Below are 13780 nucleotides of genomic sequence, written 5' to 3'. Positions count from 1 at the left end.
TAGATCTACAACCATTAGCTTTAATGCGGCTGCAAAATGGCTACAAATTACTTAAGACTTAACAATAGGTATTAGGTTTCCCCCTTAGGAGGTATTTCTCTTCCTTTATCTTTCAAATTACAAAGATATAATTAAAGAGCAAGGCAGAACAAGGCAGCTAGGAGAGAAATAAGAGCTTTGAAATAGCTGCATATTGTGTAAAATCACCTTCAAGCTACATGAAAAACATATCCATAAAACATAGATGATAAATTAATTTCATCATACAACATTGTCTTCATTCTATGTTAAGATATAAATAATCATCAACAACATTTTATTATGGTCCAAAGACCCATATTGCAAGGTAGGTGTACAAGGTATGAAGGTTACATCCAGTTGATTATATAATTTTATTTGTTTATACCCCACTTTTATCTCTCTGGCAGGAGACTCAAAGCGGCTTAACATAAAAGCATTAGCAGTTTAAATTATTATGATTATATAATATTTATATATTATATTATGGTCAAAACTGACTAATCAATAAAGAGTTGTTGTTATATATTATATACGTTATATATTATTATATTCACCCCAGAGGAAACTTGAAACAGCCTAATATAAAAGCATCAGCATACAATTTAAAATATATCAATATGCAAACCTTTAAAAATGATTAAATAGGTCTAGCTTTCACCCTGCCCAATTGTGTATATAAATTAAACACACAAATATATATGAAAGGTAAAATTCACAACAGATAAAAACTGCTTAAAATACATGTTAGCTAAAAACATAGACAAAAGACTACAAAAGTGCCGGCAGGTTTCCACCCGCATCTAAAATTGGGAATGGTCTAATCCTGGTTGCCTCAGAAAGAAACTTGGCAACCACCAACGTCACATGGAGATAAGATATACATGAAACACATAAATTAATTGTTGGTTTGGGTCCCATCTATCTTATTATTTATATGCAGATCCAGGTACAGTATTCCAAAATCAGGAAAATAATAATATCAAGCATTTTGAATAAGACTGTCTGTATTTTCTTTTTGAGTGAGTCTGGTCATGATAGGTTCATTTCAGTCCTCTTGACTTCTAGGAAAACATCAGTCCTGATTTCTTCAAGAATCCCTTATTTATCTTTTTAACAGCCAATCCATCCATGCATGATATCCATAAAATTATTTTCCAGTGGCATATTTGACCAGCCTTGCCTCTGCTCAGCTTTCCTCACTGTCCAGCAACGTCGCAGGAGACTGTTTATGTAGCCGACAATCCAAGGGCGGAATCAAACGAGGGGGAGGGGCCAGCTGTGGTCAAATGGGAAGCGTTAGAAGGCGGGAGGGGCGTGGCTAGCAGCTTAGAGCCCATGAGCGAAAGGGGCGTGGCTAGCAGCTTAGAGCCCTAGGGCGAAAGGGGCGGGGCTTAGTCTGGAGCAACGGTTGGAAAAAGAGAAAAAGGGCAACCTGGGGAGGGGGCGGGGCTGAATAAGCGCCTCAGAGACGGAGAGGCCAAGGAGAGGAAGAGACAATGGGCGTGGTTGGGGCGAAAGGGGCGTGGCTTAGTCTGGAGCAACGGTTGGAATAAGAAAAAGAGGGCGATCTGGGGGCGGGGCTGAATGAGCGCGTCAGGGACGGAGAGGCCAAAGAGAGGAAGAGAAAAGAGGCGTGGCTGGGGCGGCGAAAGGGGGCGTGCCCTGAGTGGCCGTTGGTCGCGCGGCGGTTGCTGTGTGCGCTCGCGACCTCCGCTGGGCGTTCGGTGAGGAGAAGAAGGCGGCGGGAAGGGAAGGAAAGGGAGCGGCGCACAATGGAGGCCTCTCCCTCAGGAGCCGGGCCCTCGGCGGTGGCGGCGGCGGGGGCCATGGGCGGGGAGAACGAGGCGGAGAGCCGCCAGGGCCCCTGGGAGGGCACCGAGGGTGCCGGCTCCCGCCTCAACCTGTTGGACACTTGCGGGGTGTGCGGGCAGCACATCCAGAGCCGGCGGCCCAAGCTGCTGCCTTGCCTCCACTCGCTGTGCCTGCGCTGCCTGCCGCCGCCCCACCGCTACCTCATGCTGCCGCCGGCCGCCGCCCCTCCCTCGCCCGGAGCCGGCGGACCAGGCCCCAAGGACCCCCCGCTCCCGCCGCCGCCGCCGCCCCCACTCCAGCCCTCGCCCACCTCCGCCTCGCCCCCAACCGCCGCGCCGCCCTCGCCGCTCCACTGCAACCCAGGTGAGGAACACCGGGGGCGGGGGGAGAGGAGGAGACTGCCCCCCGCCTTGGAAGGAAGGCCAGGAGTTGGCCGTAGCGCCCTGTCCTGGCCTAAAAGCCTCCGGTCAAGTTTGAGCCCCTGTTCTCTCGGAGGAGTCCAGTTTGAATCTCGCCTACCCAAAGCCCAGCATGGCCCCGCTCCCCGCTCCCATTTCAGAAATAAAGGACTTATCCGGGAGTTTTCCTGCTTTGTTTCAAATACAAGTTGAGTTGAATAGCGTCCCTTATCCAAAGCCCAGCCACACCACCTCCATTGATGCCCTCGGGCATTTCGTAAAGGGCTTTTTTTTTCAAATACAGCTCGAATGCCCCAAACTCAAAATGCTTGGGGCCGGAAATGTAGATTACACACACACACACACACACACCGGAGTTTGGGATACCCTTATTTGCATATGCATAATGAGACTCTTGGACAGGCATGGGAAAACTTCGGCCCTCCAGATGTTTTGGATTCCCAACTCCCACAATTCCTCCCACAACTCCCACCAAATAATGGTGAATTATTTGATTTGAAGAGCAAGTGCATAATGCAATCAAATCTGGCAGAAATCAGTGAGTGAATTCTTGTTGATGACAAAAGCAAGCTTCAAATAAGGAACTTCTTGATTTATAGTACAATCCTTTTACCACTCAGTTACTGCTGTTCTCAAATAAATGTTTTCGGCTAAGACAGCTAGGTCTGGGAAGAGTGGGCAATAGCCATACTATGGGTTCTTTTTTTGTGTTGTCAAAGGCTTTCATGGCTGGAATCACTGGCTTGCTGTGAGTTTTCCGGGCTGTTTGGCCATGTTCCAGAAGCATTGTCTCCTGACGTTTCACCAGCATCTGTGGCAGGCATCCTCGGAGACTGTGAGGTCTGTTGGAAACTAGGCAAGTGAGGTTTATATATCTGTGGAATGTCCATGGTAGGAGAAAGAATTCTTGTCTGTTTGAGGCAAGTGTGAATGTTTCAATTGTCCAGCTTGATTAGCATTGAATAGCCTTGCAGCTTCAAAGCTGCTTCCTGCCAGAGGGAATCCTTTGTTGGGAGGTGGCTGTTAGGAATTGTGGGAGTTGAAATCCAAAACACCTGGAGGGCCAAAGTTTGCCCATTCCTGCTCTAGGCGATGGGACCTCATCATAAACGTGACATTTGCTTGAAAGTAACATTCTGCCCAAAGAACCTAAGGTCAACTTTAAGTAGTATAGGTTGAGTATCCCTTATCCAAAGCTAAGACTTGCTGGCACCTCCACTGATTTAAAAAGGCATTTTTATAAATAAGGGAGTTGTAATGCAGTTCTGATTTTTTTTAATGCAGGTTGAGTATTGTCTATTCAAAATGCTCGAGACCAGAAATTTGTGTTTGGCTTATTTTCAATTCAATATTTTTAATTATTTTGCGTGTGGAGCAAAGTTTATGTATGTTGCCCAATTTTATAATTGTGTAAGTCGTGTCATTTTCCAAATAAGGGACATATAAGGCAGTTCTCCTGGTTTGTTTTTCTTTTTTCAAATACACTGCCAATACCTCCACTGCTGTCCTGTGCCATTTCATAAACAAGGGACCTTTAGGTTGGGTGTCTTCATATGTGGCATTGCTTGGGATTAGGGTTCATTCCTGGAGACCCCTAGAAATGGGACCCAAGTCTGAACAATACATTCACTTCTGTTTCATATATTCCTTATATACATAGCATGAGGGTAATTTTTACACCACATTTTAAAGTAATGTTCTGCATGTGTATGTTGAACCATCAGAAAGCAAAGGTGTTTACTGTGTGAGCCACCCATATAGACAGTTTCAGATTTGGGAGTCTTGGAATTTTGGATAAGTGATACTTGACCTGTATTTTGTTGAAGTTATCTCGTGTGTAAGCTTGTGAGAGGCAAGTTCCTACTTCATCAGATGCCTAAAGCATGAAGAGATGTGGTGAGTTGAGAAGAACCTAAAAAGCATACATGGGATATAGAGAGATGGGATATGAAAACAGATACAGTAGAGCTCACTTATCCTAGCCTCGCTTATCCAAGCTTCTGGATTATCCAAACCATTTTTGTAGTCAATGTTTTCAATATATCATGATATTTTGGTGCCAAATTCGTAAATACAGTAATTACAACATAACATTACTGCGTATTGAACTACTTTTTCTGTCAAATTTGTTGTATAACGATGTTTTGGCGCTTAATTTGTAAAATCATAAGCTAATTTGATGTTTAATAGGCTTTTCCTTAATTTCTCCTTAATATCCAAGATATTAGCTTATCCAAGCTTCTGCCGGTCCGTTTAGCTTGGATAAGTGAGACTCTACTGTAGTACTATGTGGTTGTAGCAGTTTTAAGTGCTGTGCGTGTAGCCACTTTGTGCCTCTTGACAGAGCAGGTATTTATGGTGTTGGGCAGGAACTGAGATGGCATTTAAAATTCTGCTTTTAGGAAGGGAAACCATAATTGACTGCAACTTCCTATTGTTTATGCCCAGCATCCTGTGTTTGCTGTAGGTGTGAGCCAGGAATCCTTGCCAGATTTTAGTTCAATGAAATGGTTCCTTTATTATCCCCATTGAAGTGAAGTATTTGGGCAAAATAGAATGGCTCAATTTGCTGTATTAATGTTTATTTGAAGATGCTGGGAACAACACTTTAAAAATAACATTTGATAACTTTAAGTGAGGGACTTCTGGCTAAGGCCATTGCTTGCTATTAAGTTGATGTTTTTATGCTTGTGCTATCTTAATTTAATGTTGTTTGTAGGAGACATTGGCAGGGCTCTTGGACAAGTTCACGGCACTCACTAAACTGCAGTGTCATGGAGGGAGGGCCATTGGTGTCTCCTGAGTAGTGGGAGCTATAGCTATTTGTGGACGTGGGAGCTTGTCTGTGTAAATGGACACCCTGCCCCCCCCCCCACACACACACACATTTTCACTTTTATTATGTGTATAGATTGGATAACATTACATATTCAAGGTTATTTATAAATCCCACTTCATCACTCATAGGATCTCATAGTCATAAAAGTAACATTTAAATACAATATGAAAATCCAGAATGTATTTTCCTCCCTTTCTCTGCCCGGGAAGAAAGTAGTGAGCAGGTACAATAAAAACTCACGTAGGTGATGGTTTGCTCTGGTGAACAAATAGTGATATATTTGCCATCCATGTAAAACAGAACTCCCAGTTTTGGGGTTTGGGAGGGCACCAGTTGTGTTGTCTGAAGTCTCAGGATCCCACCATTGTGTCAAGCTCCAATTAATTCCATTGAAGACACGCAGGCTGGCGGGAAGAGTCAGAGATTGTTTATTGCTTTGTTGGCCAAAGAAGGATTCCGAGGGAATTTTCCCAAGTCAGACATGCCTCCAGATAACAGGCATTGACATTTTCTAGGCATTTGAAAATAACAGGCATTACTGTGATTGGTACAAATTATGATCTATCTATTTATTTATTAGGTACATTTATATGCTGCCCTTCTCACCCCGAAGGGGACTCAGAGCGCCTTACAAATTAAATTTACATACAATATTATATTAGCATAGTACAATACTGGTAATAAACTACTATATTGTACTGTATCAATATATTGTAATATTATTAGTAATATTACATGTAAAATATAATATATAATTATTATATAGTATTATTAGTATTATATTGTATTACAATATAATATGAATATTATATGTATATACAATATGTTATAATTATATATTATTGTATGTTATATATATATATATATATATATATACACACATATATATGTATAAAACTAGCATAGCATGTTATTGCGGGGAGGGTCCTCCAGCTGATGCAAAGAGACAAGATGGAACTCTCTTCATGGCTCCCTCTTAGCTCTGGCACCCGAGCACCCGAGTTGGAGATGATGGGAGGGGCTTCAGCTGATGTAAAGAGACAAGATGGAACTTTCTTCATGGCTCCCTCTTGGCTCTGGCACCATAGCTTCAGTTGGAGATGGTGGGAGGGGCTTCAGCTGATGCAAAGAGACAAGATGGAACTCTGTTCATGGCTCCCTCTTAGCTCTGGCACTCGAGCATCAGTTGGAGATGGTGGGAGGGGCTTCAGCTGATGCAAAGAGACAAGATGAAACTCTCTTCATGGCTCCCTCTTAGCTCTGGCACCCGAGCTTCAGTTGGAGATGGTGGGAGGGGCTTCAGCTGATGCAAAGAGACAAGATGGAACTCTCTTCATGGCTCCCTCTTAGCTCTGGCACCCGAGCGTCAGTTGGAGATGGTGGGAGGGGCTTCAGCTGATGTAAAGAGACAAGATCGAACTGTCTTCATGGCTCCCTCTAAGCTCTGGCACCCGAGCGTCAGTTGGAGATGGTGGGAGGGGCTTCAGCTGATGTAAAGAGACAAGATCGAACTCTCTTCATGGCTCCCTCTAAGCTCTGGCACCCGAGCGTCAGTTGGAGATGGTGGGAGGGGCTTCAGCTGATGCGGAGAGAGAAGATGGAACTGTCTTCATGGCTCCCTCTAAGCTCTGGCACCCGAGCGTCAGTTGGAGATGGTGGGAGGGGCTTCAGCTGATGTAAAGAGACAAGATCGAACTCTCTTCATGGCTCCCTCTAAGCTCTGGCACCCGAGCGTCAGTTGGAGATGGTGGGAGGGGCTTCAGCTGATGCGGAGAGAGAAGATCGAACTGTCTTCATGGCTCCCTCTTAGCTCTGGCACCCGAGCGTCAGTTGGAGATGGTGGGAGGGGCCTCAGCTGATGTAAAGAGACAAGATGGAACTCTCTTCATGGCTCCCTCTTAGCTCTGGCACCCGATCGTCAGTTGGAGATGGTGGGAGGGGCCTCAGCTGATGCAAAGAGACAAGATCTACAGTCTTATTTGCTCACAGTAGATTGTTGAAATAGTAGTCATTGCTCTGATTGGTACAAATTACCACCTGCTGTCTTATTGGTGTAAAGGGTATAGTGGGAAATGTAATCAGGCCCTTCAATGGAAAAATTATTGAATCTACTTTCTTTATCCACACCTCTCCTTTCCACCCTTGTGAGCTCATTAACATAGGGATGTGATTGTTTCAGGGGAAACAATGCTTGCTGATATCAGAGCTAAGAAGGGGAAGACTCCTTGGTTAAACCATAGATATTGATAACAATCCCAGGATGGTGGGTTTGGGATTTCTTTTGGGGAGAATTCATGTGTTCCTGTGGGATTGATATGCTTCCTGTATGAATCTTCAGTCATATCTCAGCTCTAAGTGCAAGGGCAAGGCTGAAGTGCCAACTCTGGTATCTCGAGCTCATTATGTGGAGGTGGGGAAAAAGGAGAAGTTGGCAGTGCTACTTGGCGGGGTGTTTTCCTACTTTCAAAGCCGTGTATGGTAACTGAGCCTCCACTTTTTGGTATCAAAGTTTGGGATAACAATGGGCCTTAGCATATTTTTGAAATGGATTTCAGTGTTGCAGACTAGGCTTACTCACAGATTCAGAGTGGTTGGTTCCCTTCGGCCAATCTGGCTTGTTTGACTTGGCCAGATGGCTGTAACGGTAAGAATTTAGCCATCATTTTTTTTTTGTCTGTTACAGGGCCACGTGGCAGCTGATAATGACTCCTCCCCATTTGGCACCATGCAATGTGGAGAGGCTGCCGCGTGCTGCTCGCATGGGGGTTCCCCATGAGCCCTTCCTGTTGGGCCAGTCAGAATAGAAGAACACCATGACGTGTCTTACACAAGTTGTGTCTAAGGAAAGTGTCCCAGGAGGGATGTTTCCTTAACCCTGTTTTTCAAACCCAGAATCCCTTGAAAGGAAGAAAGGAAAGGTCCCAGGAAGGATGCTTCCGTAACCCCTTTGCTCAAATCCAGGCTCCCTTGAAAGAAAGAAAAAAAGAAAGAAAGACAGAAAGAAAGAAAGGGGTCCCAGGAAGGGGAAGGGAAGCCTCGTCAGTTTCCCATCCTCGCCAATGGGCCGGATCTTCCCGGATCTTTCAGCTGCGGACCAGAAACAGCTATTTGGCAGTCCGCCCATTTTCAGGAGGCACATGAAAATAGATCTGCGGGTCTCCCGCAATTCAGCCAGCAGAGGCGGATTGAGATTCAGCCGAAATGCACAAGCCTATTGCAGACTATTCAGTATCTTTCCTGCCAGCTATTCAGCATTTTGGTTGGATTGATTCCAGTTGCAGTTCATGTACATGTGCATTGCATAGATATGTAGGTGTATTTAGAAAGAAAGTTTGCAATATACCAAGTTGAGAAAAGAAAGTGGTAGGTGATATTCCAGCCAAGTGTGAGGGAAGGAAGGATTTGAAAGAACAAGAAGGAAGAAATCTGAAAAGTTTAGATGGACTGAAAGAAAAGCTGCTACTCCATCTTTTAACTGGAGCAATGGCTACTTTCCCCACCTCAGAAGAATGATCTGCCACTGGACAGTAGCAATAAGAACAAAAACAACACATAGGCATGTGTATATATACCTACCTGCTTGGGCATAGCAACAAGATGGAACTGAATTGAGGTGACTGGGAGATAGACATTTGGTGTAGGGAGCTTTTTCTCTTGATCTGAGGGAAATATACTAGGAATGGTTTTCAATAAATTAAAAGAAAATAAAACTTAATATTTTCTTTTCTTTTAATTTATTGAAAACTATTTATTAATGGTAATTACAATAATAATGCTAATTAGTAATTGCTTTCTGGTTACATCCATCTACTACCACTTTGTCACTTGTGGGCATAAGTGATTTTTGGTTCTTTAAGGAGCCATGGGGGTCCAATGTTTGAAAACCCCTGATCAGATGTTTATCAAAGAGTAGAACATAATGAATGATAGTACTAATGAGAAACAGGAGAAATAGAATATTTTGAGGAAATTGTGAAGAAATGAAATATGCTGTAGTGGAGGAAGAGGCTTTCATTAATTGTTCCAAACAGGCAAAGCAACTAATGCTATTGTCTTGGTCAATGATATCTACTTAGGAATATTAATCCCAAAAGATATTTTTGAGATAGTTGTGTATAGACAGATACACTTGACCCATTGTGGGAAATGTAATAACACTTCAGATGAATGTTATATCTTGGTGGGTATACCACATGTATGTATATATGCTTTACAAAATATTTTTTTCTTTCTATCATGCAAATGTGTTTTTTTCCCCAAATTTAATTTGCTTTGGAAATACATGCAAGATCCTCATAACCATTGATTTGATTGAAGGGGATGCTTTCTCCATTAAATAAAGGTGGATTTTGTTCTTCTGTGATCTGTGTGCACTTGCATAAATCAGATTTGCAGCTCCAGAAAGCATTAACATATGGACAGTTTTTGCATTAAGTGGTTTTGGTGGAAAACTTATTCTATATTATTGCCTCACATACGCCCCCCTGTCAAAGCTACTACGTACAGAATTATGCCCTTGTATGTGTCAGGATTTTAGCAAGAAGCCAAAAGTGATGGCATATCTAGACAGCTAATTGCTAGGTCAGGATGATGCCACGAGTTTGATTGTGTAATGCAAGACCATGAGGTAGTGTCTAAGCACCAGGAGTGATGCAACACGATGCAACACAATACGTGATTGGCTGGAGCTTTGCATATATGTGGAATAGCCAATATGTTGTTTGTTGGTGGGTTGGTGATCGTTGATGGACATTGGAGTGAGAGATCTTCATTTTATTACATTGGAGAATTGGCTGAGAGTAAGATAATGACAAACTGATATTTGTACAGAGCTGTTTGTATTTTTGCTACCAAAATCTGCAAGATAAAAGCCTTCCTGATTTGGAATGAAAAACTCCTTTTAGCCTATGTGCTGCTCTAATCAGGTACCTCCAGATTACTGAGAGACTTAGAGCTTTCTTCGCTCATAGATTGAGCACAGTATAATATTCTCAACTGTATTATATCCATAACCATATCCATACATCAAGGAATACAATCTCATCTGTCGAGGCACTACACACCTAAGCAGGCATCTGTAGACACGTGAGCATCCAAGGGATAACCTCCTTGAGCACTGTTAAATTTTAACAGCACCTGTTATATACATAAGAATCCTAATGGGCATATATTACACTAATAATGTGACATATTGGTATATCTATGTCAGATATACCTAGATAGGAGTAAATAATTTATTTTTCTTACCAGCATGATATACCTTTCAGCCTGTCTTTCAACATGCTTTGGCAGTTTATCAGTCTATCAGGAGCAACACAGCTTTCAGGAATTTACAGGCTTGCAAAAGACTCTGTACTCTGCTTGCTCTGTCTTGACATCTTTTTATTTTCTTTCTAGCTTAGCCCATGAAATCAGTTATCCAATCAAAATAGAGGTCCTTAACGATGAGTTGATTGTGTTATACTAGGAGTCTCATATCTTAAAAGATCTTGGTATATGAGAAGACTTTAAGTGCCTATCATTATAGTTCCATCAGCTAAAAGGTTATATACTTGGTCACATCTCACAGTCTAATTAGAATTGCTTGTGTTCAAATCCTTTATTTACATTCTAGTGTGCGTTTTTCTTAACGTACCACTAGGTTAACTATACATACACACATTCTAATGCATCTAGCCTTCCATCTAACACCTTCTAGGTTACACTTTGTCCTTCCTAGGTTTGTGCAAAGTCCACAGAGTTGGCAACCAAATAAGTCAGGTCTTTAACATGAATGTCTGTTGAACTGAGCAAGAGCTATCCAGGGCTCTGGGGGGTTGGGAAGAGAAATAGCTCTCACTCTTATCTCTCTTGTGATAGTACCATAGCTGAGAGGATGGGAGCAAGAGCAGCTATAGCTATTAAAAACAAGAAGCTATAAGTAGCTGTTCTGTAACTTGCCAGATGAGCAAGTGAAGGCCTTTGGATTAGTACCAGACTTTGGATTACTACTAATTTTTGAGTTACAGTAGAGTCTCACTTATCCAACATTCACTTATCCAACGTTCTGGATTATCCAACGCATTTTTGTAGTCAATGTTTTCAATACATCGTGATATTTTGGTGCTAAATTCGTAAATATAGTAATTACTACATAGCATTACTGTGTATTGAACTACTTTTTCTGTCAAATTTGTTGTATAACATGATGTTTTGCTGCTTAATTTGTAAAATCATAATCTAATTTGATGTTTAATAGACTTTTCCTTGATCCCTCCTTATTATCCAACATATTCGCTTATCCAACGTTCTGCTGGCCCGTTTATGTCGGATAAATGAGACTGTACTGTTCCACTTTTAGTAGTATTATATTTTGTTCAATGTGGATAATTTGCTGTGAATTCGTGCTCTCTTCACATAGCTAATCGGTACATATATCAAAGATTTTATTTGCTTGATGTTTTCATGTTTTGATCATTACTATCAGAATCTATCATACCCAAAGACCTATACTATCAGTATCACTCACCTACTATTCTGTACTTTGGTGGTGGAGATAAGTGATCAGGCCTGATAAGTGATCAGGGCTAAAGCCCCATTGAAGGTTTAGGAAGGCTGTGTACTGAAATACATTTTTGTTTGCACGCTGAAAAGGCATCACATGTTTACGTTCTGGCAAGGTTTGCATGTATGAAAGCTGTTCAACTGGGACATGTTGGAAGATTTACGTCTGACTGCCACCTTTTTTGGTCTGTGTCCTTATCCCACTATTGGAATGCAACCCTCTTCCTCTTCAACTGGACTTTGACCTCAGGGCTAGAAGGAGTTCCCTACTCCTCTACTTTAGAAACCTATTCAACTATTTTCTGTTTTTTTTCTAATTTGGTACATTTGCAGAAAATTGCTAAGGTCTTTCTTATGAAATGTAATATCTATAAAACGTATAGGAAAAAAGCCTTGCAATAACAATGAATGAATGATTCTTTCTCTAAACAATATTAAAATGAAGGGGTCACTGAACCAAAGTGACTCCATTTTAGAATGCCTGTCTGCTTGGAAATTAGAAGATCAGTCTCCCCTCTGAAATAAAGATAAAATTTGCAACTTGCTGTCTTGTGACAGATGGCATGTGTTCTATGTTTAGCAATAATCAGTTGTGGTTAAGCTTGCGGTTAGGCCGATTCCGAGAAATATATGCAATACATGTACTTTTTGTTGCACCTGTTGAAACATTCTACAGTTCGTGGTGGGCAACATCCTGAAAGTTGTTTACAACTCAGGATGTGCCTCTGCTCACCACAAACTGAACCGGGGGATTTCCAGTAAACCCAGTCCAGAAAGGGGAACTAGAAATGTGATAAACAAGTGTTCTATAAAAGGCTCTGAATGAAAGCATTCAGGGCAGACAGTTTTGGTCAGCTTCACGGTTCGTGATGCTCTGTCTGTCGGTAGCTACCTAATAAAGGTGTTTTGTCCTCAACGATTTTGGTCTCTCAGTGGTCTCATAACAGCTTGGCAAGGACCCGGTATTTTGAGTGATTCGGGGAACTCCCAAATCACCCCTTTCAAAAACACATCAGTTTGCCTATACAAATTTATGTTTGAATTTGTTGGGCTATGGACTTTTAAAACAAACAAAAAACATCACATTATCTTCTTATAGTTACATTCATCCAATGGGAAGGTTTACTTATTACAAGAGGCCAAGAAACCTTTACTTTCTTGACACAGTGGTAGTAAATACACAGGGGGAGAACTATGAGATCCAATCCTAAGGTGGGGATAGAGAAACCTTCAGTACAAAAGCTGTCTCTAGATTCCACCATATTGAATGGTTTCTGGCCAGTCTTCAGTTTGCCATCCTTCATCATCATGCTTGAGCATGTTCTTCCTATATCTATTTGGTTTCCTTTGTTTTTTGAACAGGCATAATAAAATTGAACTGAATTGCACAAGCTAGAGTTTTTTAAATGATTCTAGCCAAGATTACTATTTGTGATCCACCAGCTGGTCCTGGTACAAAGGATGAAATCCTATTTATTATAAGTTTCACATTATTATGTAAATTTGCCCACGATCCACAACCTCCCCCTAAGTAAGAGAATTATGAATGCTATTGATTTCCATGGTTCTGCAAATTGCTAGTTTCCACACTGACATAAAGTATACAAAGAATAGCAATATTCATATTCAGAACTTGGTTCTTTCTTTCCTCTCCAGCCTTCAAAGTATAGGGAGAAAAAAGTACAATCATTTTGATAAGATATTCCAGTATGGTTCCTTGTATTTAACAGATTCATTTAGTGCTTATGAAACATACAAAACAGACAACCTGGTTATGAGGGTTGAATGAAAAGTAATGCCTCCACCTTCGTAACTCCTCAACAGATGGCAGCACTGGTATGCGGCAGGTACTAACCTGTTCAATAGACTCTCTCTCCTCTACAGTTCCATTTGGCGGGAAGCCTTAGCATTGAACAGATGTGTTGTTAAAGTGCAAAGTGTGGAACCCTGCACAAACGGTCAGTCAATGCTACTTAAGCAACATGCAGTCATTAAATTCTTGGCAGCAGAAGGTGTCACTCCAAAGGAGATTCATCAGAGATTGCAAGCTGTTTATGGTGTTAATGTGAGTACTGTGCATCGTTGAGCGAGTCAGGTTAAAGATGTTGAGGTGGGAACATCTGACTTGCGTGACAAACAGAGTTGG

At 41.9% G+C, this 13780-nt stretch overlaps 1 protein-coding gene across 2 annotated transcripts in view; it reads left to right on the top strand.

Moving 5' to 3' along the window:
- Positions 1–1569: 1569 nt before the first annotated feature.
- trim24 (tripartite motif containing 24) overlaps positions 1570–13780 on the top strand; it is a 46412-nt gene continuing 34201 nt past the window's right edge. Inside the window, exon 1 of one of the 2 annotated variants that reach the window (XM_062983081.1) lies at positions 1570–2196. In XM_062983081.1, the coding sequence (XP_062839151.1) occupies positions 1794–2196 (403 nt within the window). In that variant the 5' untranslated portion in view covers positions 1570–1793. The remainder of the gene's footprint in view (positions 2197–13780) is intronic. The other variant, XM_062983080.1, reaches the window with a different exon arrangement.

The sequence above is a fragment of the Anolis carolinensis genome, chromosome 5 (genome assembly GCF_035594765.1).
Source record: "Anolis carolinensis isolate JA03-04 chromosome 5, rAnoCar3.1.pri, whole genome shotgun sequence".
Classification (NCBI taxonomy): Eukaryota; Metazoa; Chordata; class Lepidosauria; order Squamata; family Dactyloidae; genus Anolis; species Anolis carolinensis.
This window is presented reverse-complemented; position numbering and strand designations above follow the sequence as displayed.